Source organism: Pediculus humanus, genomic scaffold (assembly GCF_000006295.1).
Source record: "Pediculus humanus corporis 1103172107909 genomic scaffold, whole genome shotgun sequence".
Taxonomy (NCBI): domain Eukaryota; kingdom Metazoa; phylum Arthropoda; class Insecta; order Psocodea; family Pediculidae; genus Pediculus; species Pediculus humanus.
Window position 1 is genome coordinate 48,485 of NW_002987482.1, and position 13,129 is coordinate 61,613.

The 13,129-nt window shown below is 22.6% G+C and overlaps 5 protein-coding genes across 5 annotated transcripts; 3 read left to right on the forward strand and 2 right to left on the reverse strand.

Annotated features, from left to right (window-relative positions):
- Positions 1-1,713: 1,713 nt before the first annotated feature.
- Positions 1,714-2,180, reverse strand: Phum_PHUM397850 (uncharacterized protein; the record flags this gene model as incomplete). Its single annotated transcript, XM_002428673.1, has 3 exons — positions 1,714-1,820; positions 2,035-2,041; positions 2,091-2,180. The coding sequence occupies 3 exons, from the start codon at positions 2,178-2,180 to the stop codon at positions 1,714-1,716; spliced, it is 204 nt and encodes a 67-aa protein (XP_002428718.1).
- An 867-nt stretch (positions 2,181-3,047) lies between these two features.
- Positions 3,048-4,705, reverse strand: Phum_PHUM397860 (bric-A-brac, putative; the record flags this gene model as incomplete). Its single annotated transcript, XM_002428674.1, has 5 exons — positions 3,048-3,306; positions 3,464-3,633; positions 3,726-3,902; positions 4,437-4,622; positions 4,679-4,705. The coding sequence occupies 5 exons, from the start codon at positions 4,703-4,705 to the stop codon at positions 3,048-3,050; spliced, it is 819 nt and encodes a 272-aa protein (XP_002428719.1).
- A 5,005-nt stretch (positions 4,706-9,710) lies between these two features.
- On the forward strand, positions 9,711-10,081 carry Phum_PHUM397870 (uncharacterized protein; the record flags this gene model as incomplete). The annotated part of the gene is made up of 2 exons (XM_002428675.1): positions 9,711-9,765; positions 9,864-10,081. 2 exons carry the CDS (start codon positions 9,711-9,713, stop codon positions 10,079-10,081), a joined length of 273 nt encoding a protein of 90 aa, XP_002428720.1.
- A 1,106-nt stretch (positions 10,082-11,187) lies between these two features.
- Positions 11,188-11,364, forward strand: Phum_PHUM397880 (uncharacterized protein; the record flags this gene model as incomplete). Its single annotated transcript, XM_002428676.1, has 2 exons — positions 11,188-11,312; positions 11,334-11,364. 2 exons carry the CDS (start codon positions 11,188-11,190, stop codon positions 11,362-11,364), a joined length of 156 nt encoding a protein of 51 aa, XP_002428721.1.
- An 808-nt stretch (positions 11,365-12,172) lies between these two features.
- Positions 12,173-12,601, forward strand: Phum_PHUM397890 (uncharacterized protein; the record flags this gene model as incomplete). Its single annotated transcript, XM_002428677.1, has 2 exons — positions 12,173-12,206; positions 12,363-12,601. The coding sequence occupies 2 exons, from the start codon at positions 12,173-12,175 to the stop codon at positions 12,599-12,601; spliced, it is 273 nt and encodes a 90-aa protein (XP_002428722.1).
- Positions 12,602-13,129: the final 528 nt, after the last annotated feature.

Below are 13,129 nucleotides of genomic sequence, written 5' to 3' on the forward strand. Positions count from 1 at the left end.
AAAACAACAAAAACAACATCATTTACAACAACAAAAACAACAACAACGTATAATAAACAAGTGTAATCAAACACAAAACAGACATTGTGTTCAAATTTCGCACACCTTTTATTAACACACACACACACACACACACACACACCTGAAAGACGACCACCATTTTTTTTTTTTTTTTTTTTACTTTTTTTCTTTCTTACAATTCATAATTTCTTCTTCTTCTTCTTCTTCGTTTAAGGCCTTGAACTAAACTAACAATAAAAACATAGTCTATGAAATTTTTCCTAGATTCTTGTATACGTGTGGGGAGGCAAAAACAAAGAGAGAGGTAGATAGATAGATAGAGCTACAGAATTAGAGAGAGAGAGAGAGAGAAAGGAAAAAGCAGAGAGAGAGAGAGAAAGGAAAAAGCAGAGAGAGAGAGAGAGAAAGAGAAAGAAAAAAGGATAAAACCAGACCAAATTCCGGACACTTACCACCGAATCGCGTATAATCGCGACGTCTCATATAACACGAAAAAAAAAAAAAACGTCATCGAAAAATCATTATTATTATTTGTTTCAAAAAACCCCGTCCCGATTATTAAAAAAAAAACAAAACTGTCGAGTGATGTTTACACGCCACTGAACATAAATTAAATAAATAAATAAATAAATAAATATATATGTAAAGTGTGAACAACACATTCCACCATAATAAAAGCACAGAGTCAGCAGTAATAGTAAAAATTCCCACAAATGCCTTACCAACATTTTCATATAAAAATATCATCAATATTATCGACATGTTTTTTTTTCTTTTTTCCGTTTTAAATGTTCGAGCCGTACACAGTGAAAACATACGCAAAAAAAAAAAACAATTTCAATTTTATATATATAAAATAATTATTAATTTAAAAAAAAAAAAAAAATGACGTCATAACGAAAATTCATTAAAAAAAGAAATCCGCGACAAATGGTGTGATAAACAACAACACCACGTGAGAAACAATTCCGAATGATTGATTGATTGATTGACTAAAAAGTTTTCACTGTATACGCAACATTTAAAAAAAAAAAAAAAAAAAAAAAAACTTTTGTATTTTAATATTATAAACGACAAATATATATGTAATGTAAAGAGCGAGATTCGGCCATTACCATCAACCTGAATTTTTCATTTGATAATTATTTTCTTATCACCACCAAAAGGTATAAAAAGAGAGTGTAGAGAGTTTTAAAACAAAAAAGATGCCAAGAGCCCAAATCGGTAAAAACAAAAAAAAAAAAAAAAAAAAAAACATAAACATAAAAAAAACACATTAGAGAGCACAGACCAAGCTTTTAAAAACATAAAATAAATAAATTAAAGTAAATGTAAATTATGTAACTGCCTCATTTCAATTTCAATTTCAATTTCTTTTTTTGGTCTTTGCTTAGTTTTACGGCGATGATAATAATAATAATAATAATAATAATAATAATGAAACGGACAAGTTTTTTTTTTTTTTTTTGTAAATGGTAGTAATTAAAAGAAGAGAGTTGTAACACAATCGTGTCACTCCGCAGTTAATCGATAAAGTCAACTTTGTAAATAATAATAATAATAATAAACAATCATCATCATCATCATCGTGTTTTGATGTTTGTTTGTTTTCACAATTAACTCGAGTGACACGATCAGTGTTTCCCCTTTCTCTCTCTTTTTTCTTTTCTTTTTTTTTTTTTTTTTCAATTTTTATTTTGACCAAAATGTCAGCTTACCTTGTGGAACTTGCTCAGTCGCATCATCCGGATTTGAAGGGCCAGCATTCATATCGAAATCGTTTTCATGTGATCCGTCGCCTGGAGATGAAAGAAAAGAAAAGAGAAAAAAAATCAATATCCGGTTTATATTGTAAAAATGACAAATTTTTTTTTTTTTTTTTCTCTCAACAAAAACAAACATGTTGTGTGTGTGTGTGTGTGTTTCAACTTTCCTGGGTTGAATAATTGTCTAACACAAATGACCCTTATTTTTTTTTTTTGTTTTTTTTTTTTTTTTTTGTTATCAACTTACCGTGTAACTAAACCTAAACAACTTTTTCGGTAACTAGGCACACATCAAAAAGCTACATATTTGTGGTAAATGACAGAGCACTCGGTCGGGCAAAGAGCTACGTTACACGTTAGGCAAGCATATTTGACTTCTTTACGTATTTTCATTTTAGAACAAACTCGGCATTTTTGTTTTTTGTCCCGTAAAACGAGGGAAAGATTCAATTTTGAATTTAATTTTACTGACGCCTCCCCCCTCCCTCTTTTAGTTATGCAAGTTGACTTTAACCCATAGTTATCCTCGTCATCTCGCCAATCTAAATTCGGTATTAGAAAACCGGTTTTAGATGGTTTGCTTTTTTTTTTTTTGTAATATCCAATATATAATATAATGAGGGATGATTGATTCTTCAGCTTTTTTTTTTTTTTTTGCAGCGCTTTTAATTTTTTTTTTTTTTTTTTTTTTTTTTTTAAAAAAATTTTAGCATAGGCGTGCGCATTTTTATATATATGTATACGTAAAAGCCAAATATTGCGTATATTTTTTCTTAATACATTTGTCACATGTCTTGCCTTCACGCGAATGTTAAAACGTAGAATGAAAAATTTTTGCCCTCCCCAAAACTCTCATAAATTTTAATTGCATTTTTTTTTTTTTTTTTTAAATCTCTAATAATAATTTACAACAACTAAAATTTATTGCTGAAATGATGGTTATTAAAACAATTCGAAAGCCTCTCAAAACAATTTTCAATTTGACTACCACAAAATGTATATGTAGAAGACATATCGATAACCCAAAAGTAAAAAAGAAAATGTATGTACACAGGGAGTAGGAAAAAAACAATTAACGAATTACACACCTCACACTAACAGGCTTCATGTTACTAAATTCCTAATTAATAATAAATAATTTTGTTTCGAGAAAAAAGAAAAAAAATAAACTGTTAGATTTAAACATAATTCAACCCAGGAAAATGTTTTTTTTTTTTTTTCAAAAAGGTTTCGACAAAGCAATGTATAAACATACAACAATTAATTACCTGGGTCTTCTAATGTGTTTTCAAAATTAGAATCATCAAATTCCTGGTGGTGGTGGTGGTGATCTTGCTCCTGTTTCGCTCCCTGTCCTGCTATTAATTGTACTAAAGGGTCATTTACATCATCATTCTCATCTATTAATTGTATTTCTTCTGGATCTGGGATTTCTTGCTTTGGATTTGCTAAAGGGAAGGGTTGGGCACTTGAACTACTAGGGGATGGCATCACAGATTCAGTCTTAGGAGAAGGTGCTCTAAAAATCAAAAGAAAAAACAAAAAATACATGATATGAATTTTTAAAAAAATTTCAACAATATTAACCAAGGTCAAAGCATAAAAAAAAAAAAAAAAAAAAAAAAAAAAAAATTATACTTCAAATATAAAAAACAAAACAAAATGAACAAGCATACCTTCGCTTTTTTCTTCTGGGTTCTCCTCCCCCAGAATTTAGATCAGTGTCTCCGGGATCATGGTCATCAGATTCAAATACTGAAGTTTCTATTACTTTTTTCTTTTTAGGAACTTGTGGTGCAGATGACTTTCTAGAAGCTTGTGAAGATGGTGGAGGAATGTCATCATCCTAACAAACAAATAAATCTTCGAGTTAATATACCGATATCAAAAAAAATGAAAAAAATTAAAACATGTATCCGATATTTGTTTTGTTCGTACCTCAGCTCTGTCTCCCGCTAAGCCTTTTACTTTTAAAGTTTCTGCCAACTTTAAAAATGCTGCTAAGTCTTCTTGCCGAACATTGGCTTCTCCCCTATACATAAAGTCTAACATATCAGCCATTTCTTGGTGCCCAACATCTTTTAATATGACTATGGGATGCTGGCACGGGTTAACCTTTAAAAAAAGAAAGAAAAATCAAATTTTATTATTTTTATTTCGCTGAAGTAAATTAAAATAATTTAAGATAATGATGATAATCAAAGCAGGCAAAATTTAAAATGATCATCAACGATGTGTAATAGGAAATGAAAAATGTTACATTACAAATATTGTAATACTAATCATCATTGCATTTAATTATTGATTCAAAATGGCAGCTTTTAAACGACAGTGTGTGAGTAAAAAAAAAATTAAACAGTTCCCGGGGTTATCGACCAGTCAAAATATAAATTTTTTAACATATGCTAAACATATAAATGACTAAATGCGACAACATTGGATCGATGAAGCCACGCCAAGCAACGCAAAGCGCAGCCAAGCCAAGCCAAGCCAAGCCTAGCCCAGGAACGACGCCATTTTAAAAAAAAAAAAAAAAACTCGGAAGCTCACAATTCTCGTATCGTACAAACACATATAATTATTATTATTAATTATAATTAATTAATTAATTAATTATACACCACGACAAAAAAAAAATTATACACTTACTTTAAAGAGATCTTTAAAATAGGGACTGCAAACTGATAATATTATTTTATGGGCGTGTAATATTTTTCCTTCGGCGGCTAATGTGACATCCACCATAGTTTCTTCTTGTAAAAGATCGTGAAAACCTGTCGCCAGATTTGACTGAAAGTTGTTCCATTTTAAAGAAAATTGGTCATCTATGTTATCCTATAAGAAACAAAACAAATTCTTTTTCAAAACACCACACAACAATCACTTTATACAAAACACTCCGATGACCGATTGATCATTTAACTTTTATCACTTTGAGTAAAAAAAAAATAAACGATAATAATAATAAAATAATAATAAAATAATAAGAAAAAAAAGAATAGGGAAAGAGTGAGAGAGAGAGAGAGAAAAAAGAAAAATGGTAGGAAATTATTATTATTAAAACAATGTCTCACCATGTTGCTTGTTAAGTAATTTCCACCGTCTGAGGGAGAGTCGACAGCGTCATCGAGTTTTGTTGCATTAGCCGACAAAAAGTTTGTGTGTGATAAACATTAGTGCAGAACCGAACTACCTGATATTAAACATAAACCATAAATACATAAATTATTTATTTATTTTTTTTAATTATTTTTATGCACTTATTTATTAATAAATTAAAACTTATTAATAATTTTTATTAATAATAAGGAAAAAAAACTTTTTAATAATAATAATAATAATAATAATAAATTTTATATACATTTTAATACTCGGTTACTTTTTATTTTAATTTTTATTACTCTTGACGTAATTAATAATAATAATAATAATACTATAAACGTTAAATTATACATTTCTTACGGCTTTAAACCGTTAATATTAATCACGTGATAATAAATACATAATAATAATAATTTATTTAATTAATTAATTAATTAATTTTTTTTTATCATTCGTCGTTGTCCCGAATCAATTAAATTACGTTAAATATTTTTTACCTTTTTTTTTTTTTAAACGTTAATAAATTATTATTAATATAAAAAAGATTTTATTAAAATAAATAATAATGATAATAATGATTATTAATAATTAATAAAATTAAAAATGTTTGAAAAATGAAAAATTTATTATTATGATAATTATTATTATTATTAATGTGTCGGTTAGTGCTTTTATCAGTTAAACATTAAAATCATTGTAAAGAGCAAATGATTGCTTTTTAGCCAATTGAAATGGTTATGTATTACGAGCCATTTGTATAACAAAAAAAAATATATATGTATGTTATTTATTTATTTATTTTTTATTGTTTTATACATTTAAATAAAATTATTTTATTAATTTATAAATTAAAATATATGTATATTTAATAAATTATAATTTTAATCGTGAATAATAATGAGTAAAATTATGAGAGAGAGAGAGAGAGAGAGAGAGAGAGAGAGAGAGATAAATAATAATAACTATTAATTAATTGTTTTTTTTCTATTATTATTATTATTATTATTATTATTATTATTATTATATGATATTTATATTAAAATTAAAAATTAATGGATTTATTATTTAAAACGTTTTTTAAAAAAAAAAAAGAAAAGTTAATACGATATTTTCTTGTATATATGTTTTTCTATATAAAAAAACTATTTTTTTTTTTAGGTTTTATTTAACGCGTAGAATCGTTATTGAAGTATTAGAAAAAATAAATTTAAAAAGAAATTTTATTTATTCTTACGTTTATTAACAAATTAAACTAAAAAACTAAAAAATTATCACTTTCCGTTTGAAATAAAAAAAAAGTTTACATATTATTTCACGCCATCTTTATCACTCACTTAAATGAAAAATTATTTTAAGTTTTTTTTCTTCTAATTATTATTTTTTAAACTTGTTAATCAAAAATTAAAACTTTAAATTAATTATTCGTTTGAAATAAATATCATTGCGTCCTTTTTTATTTCATTTTCTTTTTTAAAAAAAAAATAAAATAATACGATTTTTTTTCCCCTTTCCCGACGAAAAGTTCGAAACCGCCAAAAAAAACGTTATAAATTTTTTTTGGCAGTCACCACGTCGTTAAATTTTATCCAAACTCTGACATTTCTTTCATTTACATTATCATGTTTATAATTTTCAATCTAGTTGCACAATGTTTGGGTCACATTTATAACTTTTCCTATTTCCGATGCATTAATTACGACAATGATTAATTATAATAAACAATTTATTAAAAAAAAATTTACTCGTAATTTTTTTCCCACTTGAAAAACGTTCCACGAAACGTGGGTATTAAAAAAATACCTTTTCGAGAAACTGAAATTGTGTACACTGAGAATAACCCACCATATATTTAAAATAACCTATGTTTACATTATTAAGTTGGCAATTATGTTTAGTTGCAAAATGAAGTCGGGTCAAAGCAAACAAATAATATTGTTTTTATTCCATAAGTTTAGGTAATTATAAATTCCGTGTATATTAATTCCAACAAATTAAATAAAATTTTTTAATTAAACACCGGCCGAGTATTATATAATTATTACAACTTATTCTACCTTACGTTACTCGAATACATATATAATATTGAAACAACCTTAAAAATATAAACATAAAAAAAAATTTTTTGATTTCCAAAATTATTCTTTTTTTTTTTTTTATCATTCATTTAAAAATTCTTTAAATATACTTTTTTCTTTTATTTATCTATCACTCAGATAGAATTATAAATCTACTAAAATTCTTAAATTTTACTTAATAAAAAAAAATCAAAGTATAAAATTTTAGTTAGTTGGTTTACACAAAGTGATTATTATCATTTTAGTTATAAGTGATTGAAAAGATATATTTTCGTGACATTTAGTTAAATACTAGTCAATGATAAGACGGTTTAAATTGTCTGATAATAATAATTTACCAATACATTTACTCATTTGGTAAGTTTAAATTCATTTAACTATAAGTAAGTAATAAAAAAAAAAAAATTTTTTTAAATGAATTTTACAAATAACAATAATAATAAAAATTGACAAGTTCAATTATATTTTTTGTAGATATAAAGAATAACAAAAAACAAAAATCTTATATTTTATAATTATATTATTTTAATTAAATAAATTATAAACATATTAATTACCATTAGAAATATTTTTTTTAAAATTTTTATTTAACAGTCGCATTTATTTATTGTTTGTGTAACTTTTTTTTTTTTTTTTTTTTCAATAATAATAATAATAAAAAAAACAATTGATAAGATTAACATAATGAATTATGTAATAAATATGTTAAAAACATATTTTTTTTTTTTTTTTCCATTTAAATTATTCGCTACTGCCAAATGATAACAATTTAATTTTAAATTTATTTAAATAATTGAAAAAAAAAATTTGATAGCATGAAGGAAAATCGACTACGAATATCTCATTACATAAACAATATTACCTTTTTTATACCAGAATTAATAAAAAATTTAATTTTTTTTTTAACTTATCATATCCATAAGGTCAAGGTTATCATTTTGAATTCAATACCTGACACAATAAACTCAAGTCGATTATAAAATAAATTTTTTTTTTTACAAAGAACAAATACATTTTATTAAAAAAAAAAACTTTTTCAAGGTTTAAGGTACATAATTTTTACCAAACATTAACCTCACGTTTCGAATTCCTTAATTTTTTTGTCTTATCGACAACTTTATTAATTATTATTATTATTATTATATTAATAAAAACATTTAAAATTTTATAAATAATAATAGGAAAAATTAAAAATTTATGTAATTAATAATAATAATAATAATAATAAAATAATAAATTTTTTATAAATTTTGCAAGTTGAACATTCATTTTCCTTTTTTTTTTTTTTTTTTTTTTTTTTTTAACCTTTGCACCTTTTCCTGCTTTTTTGATTTTATTTTTTAAAAAAAAGGTTTGGGCATTTGTTTTTTTTCTATATTTTGTGACCTGTTTGCTTATTTCGATTCCAGCTTTAAAGTCATTATTATTATTTTTTAAAATCCCACAAAATTATTATTATTATTATTTTCAAAAAAATTTCTTTTTTTTTTTTTTTTTTCATTTTCATTTTCATTTTTCCTTTTCCTTCTCTTATTTTCTTTCTTTCTCTCTGCCTTTCCAAATCATTAGTAACAATAGGGAATAGGAGGAATTATCATTCGAATACAAGATGGAGTTCATTAAGATCTCCAATATGGGATTTTTATGTTAAATATCCGGATATGTCAATTTGTAAAACATGCGGTTCTGTTTTGAGAGGATCAAGAATAAATAGCAATGCTAAATATCATTTGAGAGCACTTCATCCTGAATTGTTTGTTATTTTCCAAGAGAAAAGAGGAGAATGGTTGTGTAGAAGAAAAATGAAATTCAATTCAACTTCATCTTCAACTTCTTCGATTAAAAAATCACATAATTAATAAGGGAAAAAAATTATTATTATTATTATCATTGTTATCATTTTTAGTTGATTTAGGGGTAAAAAAAAATTGTACAGGTACAATACATATATTTATTAAAAGGGTTTCATTTTTTTAAAATTGTTATTAAATTTGTTTTATATATTAAATATAATTTATTACTGTTGTAATTTTATTTTATTTTTTTAAATTCATTCATTTATTATTATTATTATTATTACTAATATTATTATTATTATTATTATTATTATTATTATTATTATTATTATTATTATTATTATTATTATTTTAATTAAATTCAATCCTTAATTTAAAAAAAAAAAAAAAAAAGGGTACATATTAAGATTTTGGGTAAGAAGAGTAAGAAATGTTAAGAAAACATTTGTTTGTTTGTTTATACGTGATAAAAAAAAAAAAAATCCATAGAGTAAATAAAATTTAATAAATGTCATATTGTTTACATATATTATTTTACAACAAAAAAAAAAATTATTATTATTATTATTATTATTAAATTTAAATAAAATTTAAAACATTTTAATTTTTTTTTTTTTTTAAATTTTTTTTTAACGATCCTTATCCACACTTTTGATTTGATTTTTTTAACGAGTAAATTATTATTATTATTATTAATAATAATTATCTTATTTTTATCTATGTTATCTATATTTTATCTAAGGTCAATTTTTCTTATCAAACGAATATTATTAATATTCGACCAAAAAAAAAAAAAAAAAAAACATTCGTTTCTTATTAATTTATTTTATTTTATTTATAATAATAAATTATTATTATTATTATTATTATTATTATTATTATTTAATGGAAATCCATTATTTTATATCATTTTACAATTTTTTACATTAAAAAAAAAAAAAAAAAAAAACATGGCGATAAAATTATTAATATATTACCGCGATAACATTTATATTATTGATAAGAGTTAATATTATTATTATTAATTATGGAAAGCGAATCGGCCATTTTTTTTTATTAATACATAATATATATATATTTGTTTATTTTTTTTTTTTTTTTAGGTTGGAACATAATATTACAGAGAAAATTACCTTTGCGTGCATTTCCATGCACGGATTGCACGAGCAGTTTTAAACACAAAAGGCATTTAACTTATCATAGAAAATGGGAATGTAATAAACCGGCCATATTTCCATGCGAAATGTGTAATAAAAAATTTAAGACTAAAAATCGAAGGAACGAACACGTCAGAAGGCTCAAACATTTCACAATGTGTTAACGAACCTTTTTATTCCCCCCCCCTCACTTCTCACCCCTTCCCTACCCCCTCACCTCCCTTTTCATTATTATTATTGCTGTTATTATTTGTACCTTAAAAAAACAATTGTATGAAATGCAAAAAAGAAAAAAAAAAAAACGAGCTTATGAGCTAATACTTATGTTGTTTTGCCTCATTGTTAGTCATAATAATAATAATTATTATTATTATTATCATTATTAAAATAATTATTTATTCGTACCTATATATATATTTAAAAATTTATTTGGTTGCTTTTTTTTTTATAATTATTAAAAATTTCGTCAATTTATTAATTAACGTACTCGATTATTATTATTATTATTATTATTTTAAAACAAATTTTTTTACATTATAAAATCGATCAAAGTTTAATAAATGTATTATTATTATTATGTAACTATTAATAAAAAAAAAAATAAATAAATAAATCACAAAATGTATATATATATATATATATATTAAATAAAATCCTTTATTGTTTGTTTGTTTGTTTGTTTGTTTGTACGTATTTTTTTTTTCTTATACAAAAACCAATATTATTGTAAAATATGTATAAAAAAAAAAGAAATTTTTTTATTTAATTGTATTATTATTATTATTTATTTATTTGTACAAATTCCGTGTTTGTGTTTAAAAAAAATATTTTTTTTTTTTCTATGTAATTAATCCCCGATTAATAAATTATTACGTTTTAAAAAAAATTATTTATTATCATTATTATTATTTATTCAAATAAATGTTTTATTTTCCCCTCTTTTTATTATTATTATTATTATTATTATTATTATTATTATTATTTAATAAAAATGTTATTTAAAAACACACGAAGGTATAAAATTGAATACTCCTCATTTATTTTTATGTAAAATATAAAAAAGAAAATAATAATAATAATAATAATAATTTTGTCGTTTTTTTAACTTTAAATATTAATTTAACGACGATTACATTTAAAAAAAAAAAAAAACCAAAAAAAAAATTAAATTAAATTTTCAGGTTCAGGTATTAGGAAATTACTAAAACGTCCAACGTCTTGTTATTATTATTGTCCACAATGCAATAGAAAATACATAAATCGTAAATATATGACGTCACATATGAAAAACGAATGTGGGAAACCGGCAAAATTTAAATGTTCACTTTGCAGTTATGGATCGAAAAGAAAATTCAATTTAAAACTTCACATGATAAGAATGCACGAAGAAAAAATGTTTTTAGATTTTCAATTAAGAAAAATAAATATGGCCGGATATCATGCTTAATTATTAAAAAAATTTTGTCCCCCTCCCTCTTTTTTTAAATTTTTAAATGTTCATTAAATTATTGTGATAATTATTAATTAATGGTTCCTCATACATATGAGTCTTGCCATATTTATTTTTAAATTAATTTTTTTATTATAATATTTAATATTAATTGTGATAATGATAATTTTATTGTTTTTTTTTTTATTTTCATTGATGAATTATTAATATTATTATTTATTTTTATCTTTTTCTATAAATAATTTTAATGTTTAAACAAATTTTTAATGTTCTTCTTCATGAATGATAGAAATTATTATTATTATTATTATTATTATTATTAGTATTAACAAATTAATTATTTTATGTAAATTGAAAATTATAAAACTTTACCGTTATTAATTATTATTATTTTCATTATAAATAAGTTACCATGATTTGCATTTATTTAATTTAAAATTATTTATTTTTTTATTTATTTATTTATTTATTGATATTTTTTATAATGAATTGTAATAAAATTGACAAAATTTTCAAAGTCATTATTTGTTTTATTATTTTCATTATTGTTATTATTAATTATTATTAATATTTTGTTATTAACATTATAAATAAAAAAATGTAATAAATTATTAATTTTGTTTAAATTATTTAATAACAAATTTTAACAAAAAAAAAAAAAAAAAAAAGAATAAATGTAAACCGTACCTGATTGTTGAATCATCTAAATAATCCTTTTTTTTTTTTAATTTAAAATTAGAAAACATATTAAAATAAAGAAAAATGTTTTTGTTTAATGTTTCCATGAAGGTAAAACATAACAAACATGCAAACATTCATTAAACCATCAGTTATAAAAAGTAAATAAAAGCAAAACATGTTTTGTTTACATTTGTTAAGAAAAATGGCGCGCAAAATTCTCCCGCCATTTTATTGTTTACTTTTATATCGTTCTTTCACTTACAAGTAAAAAAATTGTTTTTTTTTTTTTGTACTTACCTCATGTGTATTTTCAGGTTATCCAAATTTTACTCTTACCTGGACAAAAAGAGGAAAACCGATGATAACACATAACGGATACGATTTAATTTTACATAATATCGATAAAAAAAGACCAACGAGACACTGGAGATGTAGCAGATGCTGGATGGGTTGTAAAGTTCGCGCCAGATTAGTCGATTATAAATTAGTTTTTATATCAAAAGCTGCACATAATCATCCACCGAATATTTTAATGACTTGTTTCGATATATAATAATCACACAATTCATTTCATTAACAACAACAACAAATTATTTTATTTATTATTATTTATAACGTGCCTTTAACCACCATAATTTATTACCATAGAGTAAATAACACATTAATGAAAACATTGGAAAAAAGAAAAAAATTTAATCGTTGTCTGTGTTCTTATTAGTTTAAACGTTAATTTTAAATTTCAGTACAAATTTTTATTTTATTTTTAATTTTGCTTTTGTAATCGAATAATTATTATTAATTACTAGTCTATACGTGCGTGTAAATATTATTTTTCAACAATATGTAAGTAATAAATGATTAAAATAATAATTTGAAAGCAAAAAACCTGTTATAACGTTGAAAGCCTAGTTTTGTTAATTACAAAAATTATTATTATTATTTTTTTTTTTTTTTAATAAATCAATGCCGTAAAATTTTTTCTTATTTTATACATGCGGTATATATATATATAATTTATTTTATAAATAACATGTTATATAATTATGTAATCAAAACATATTAATCAAATATTTTAAATATA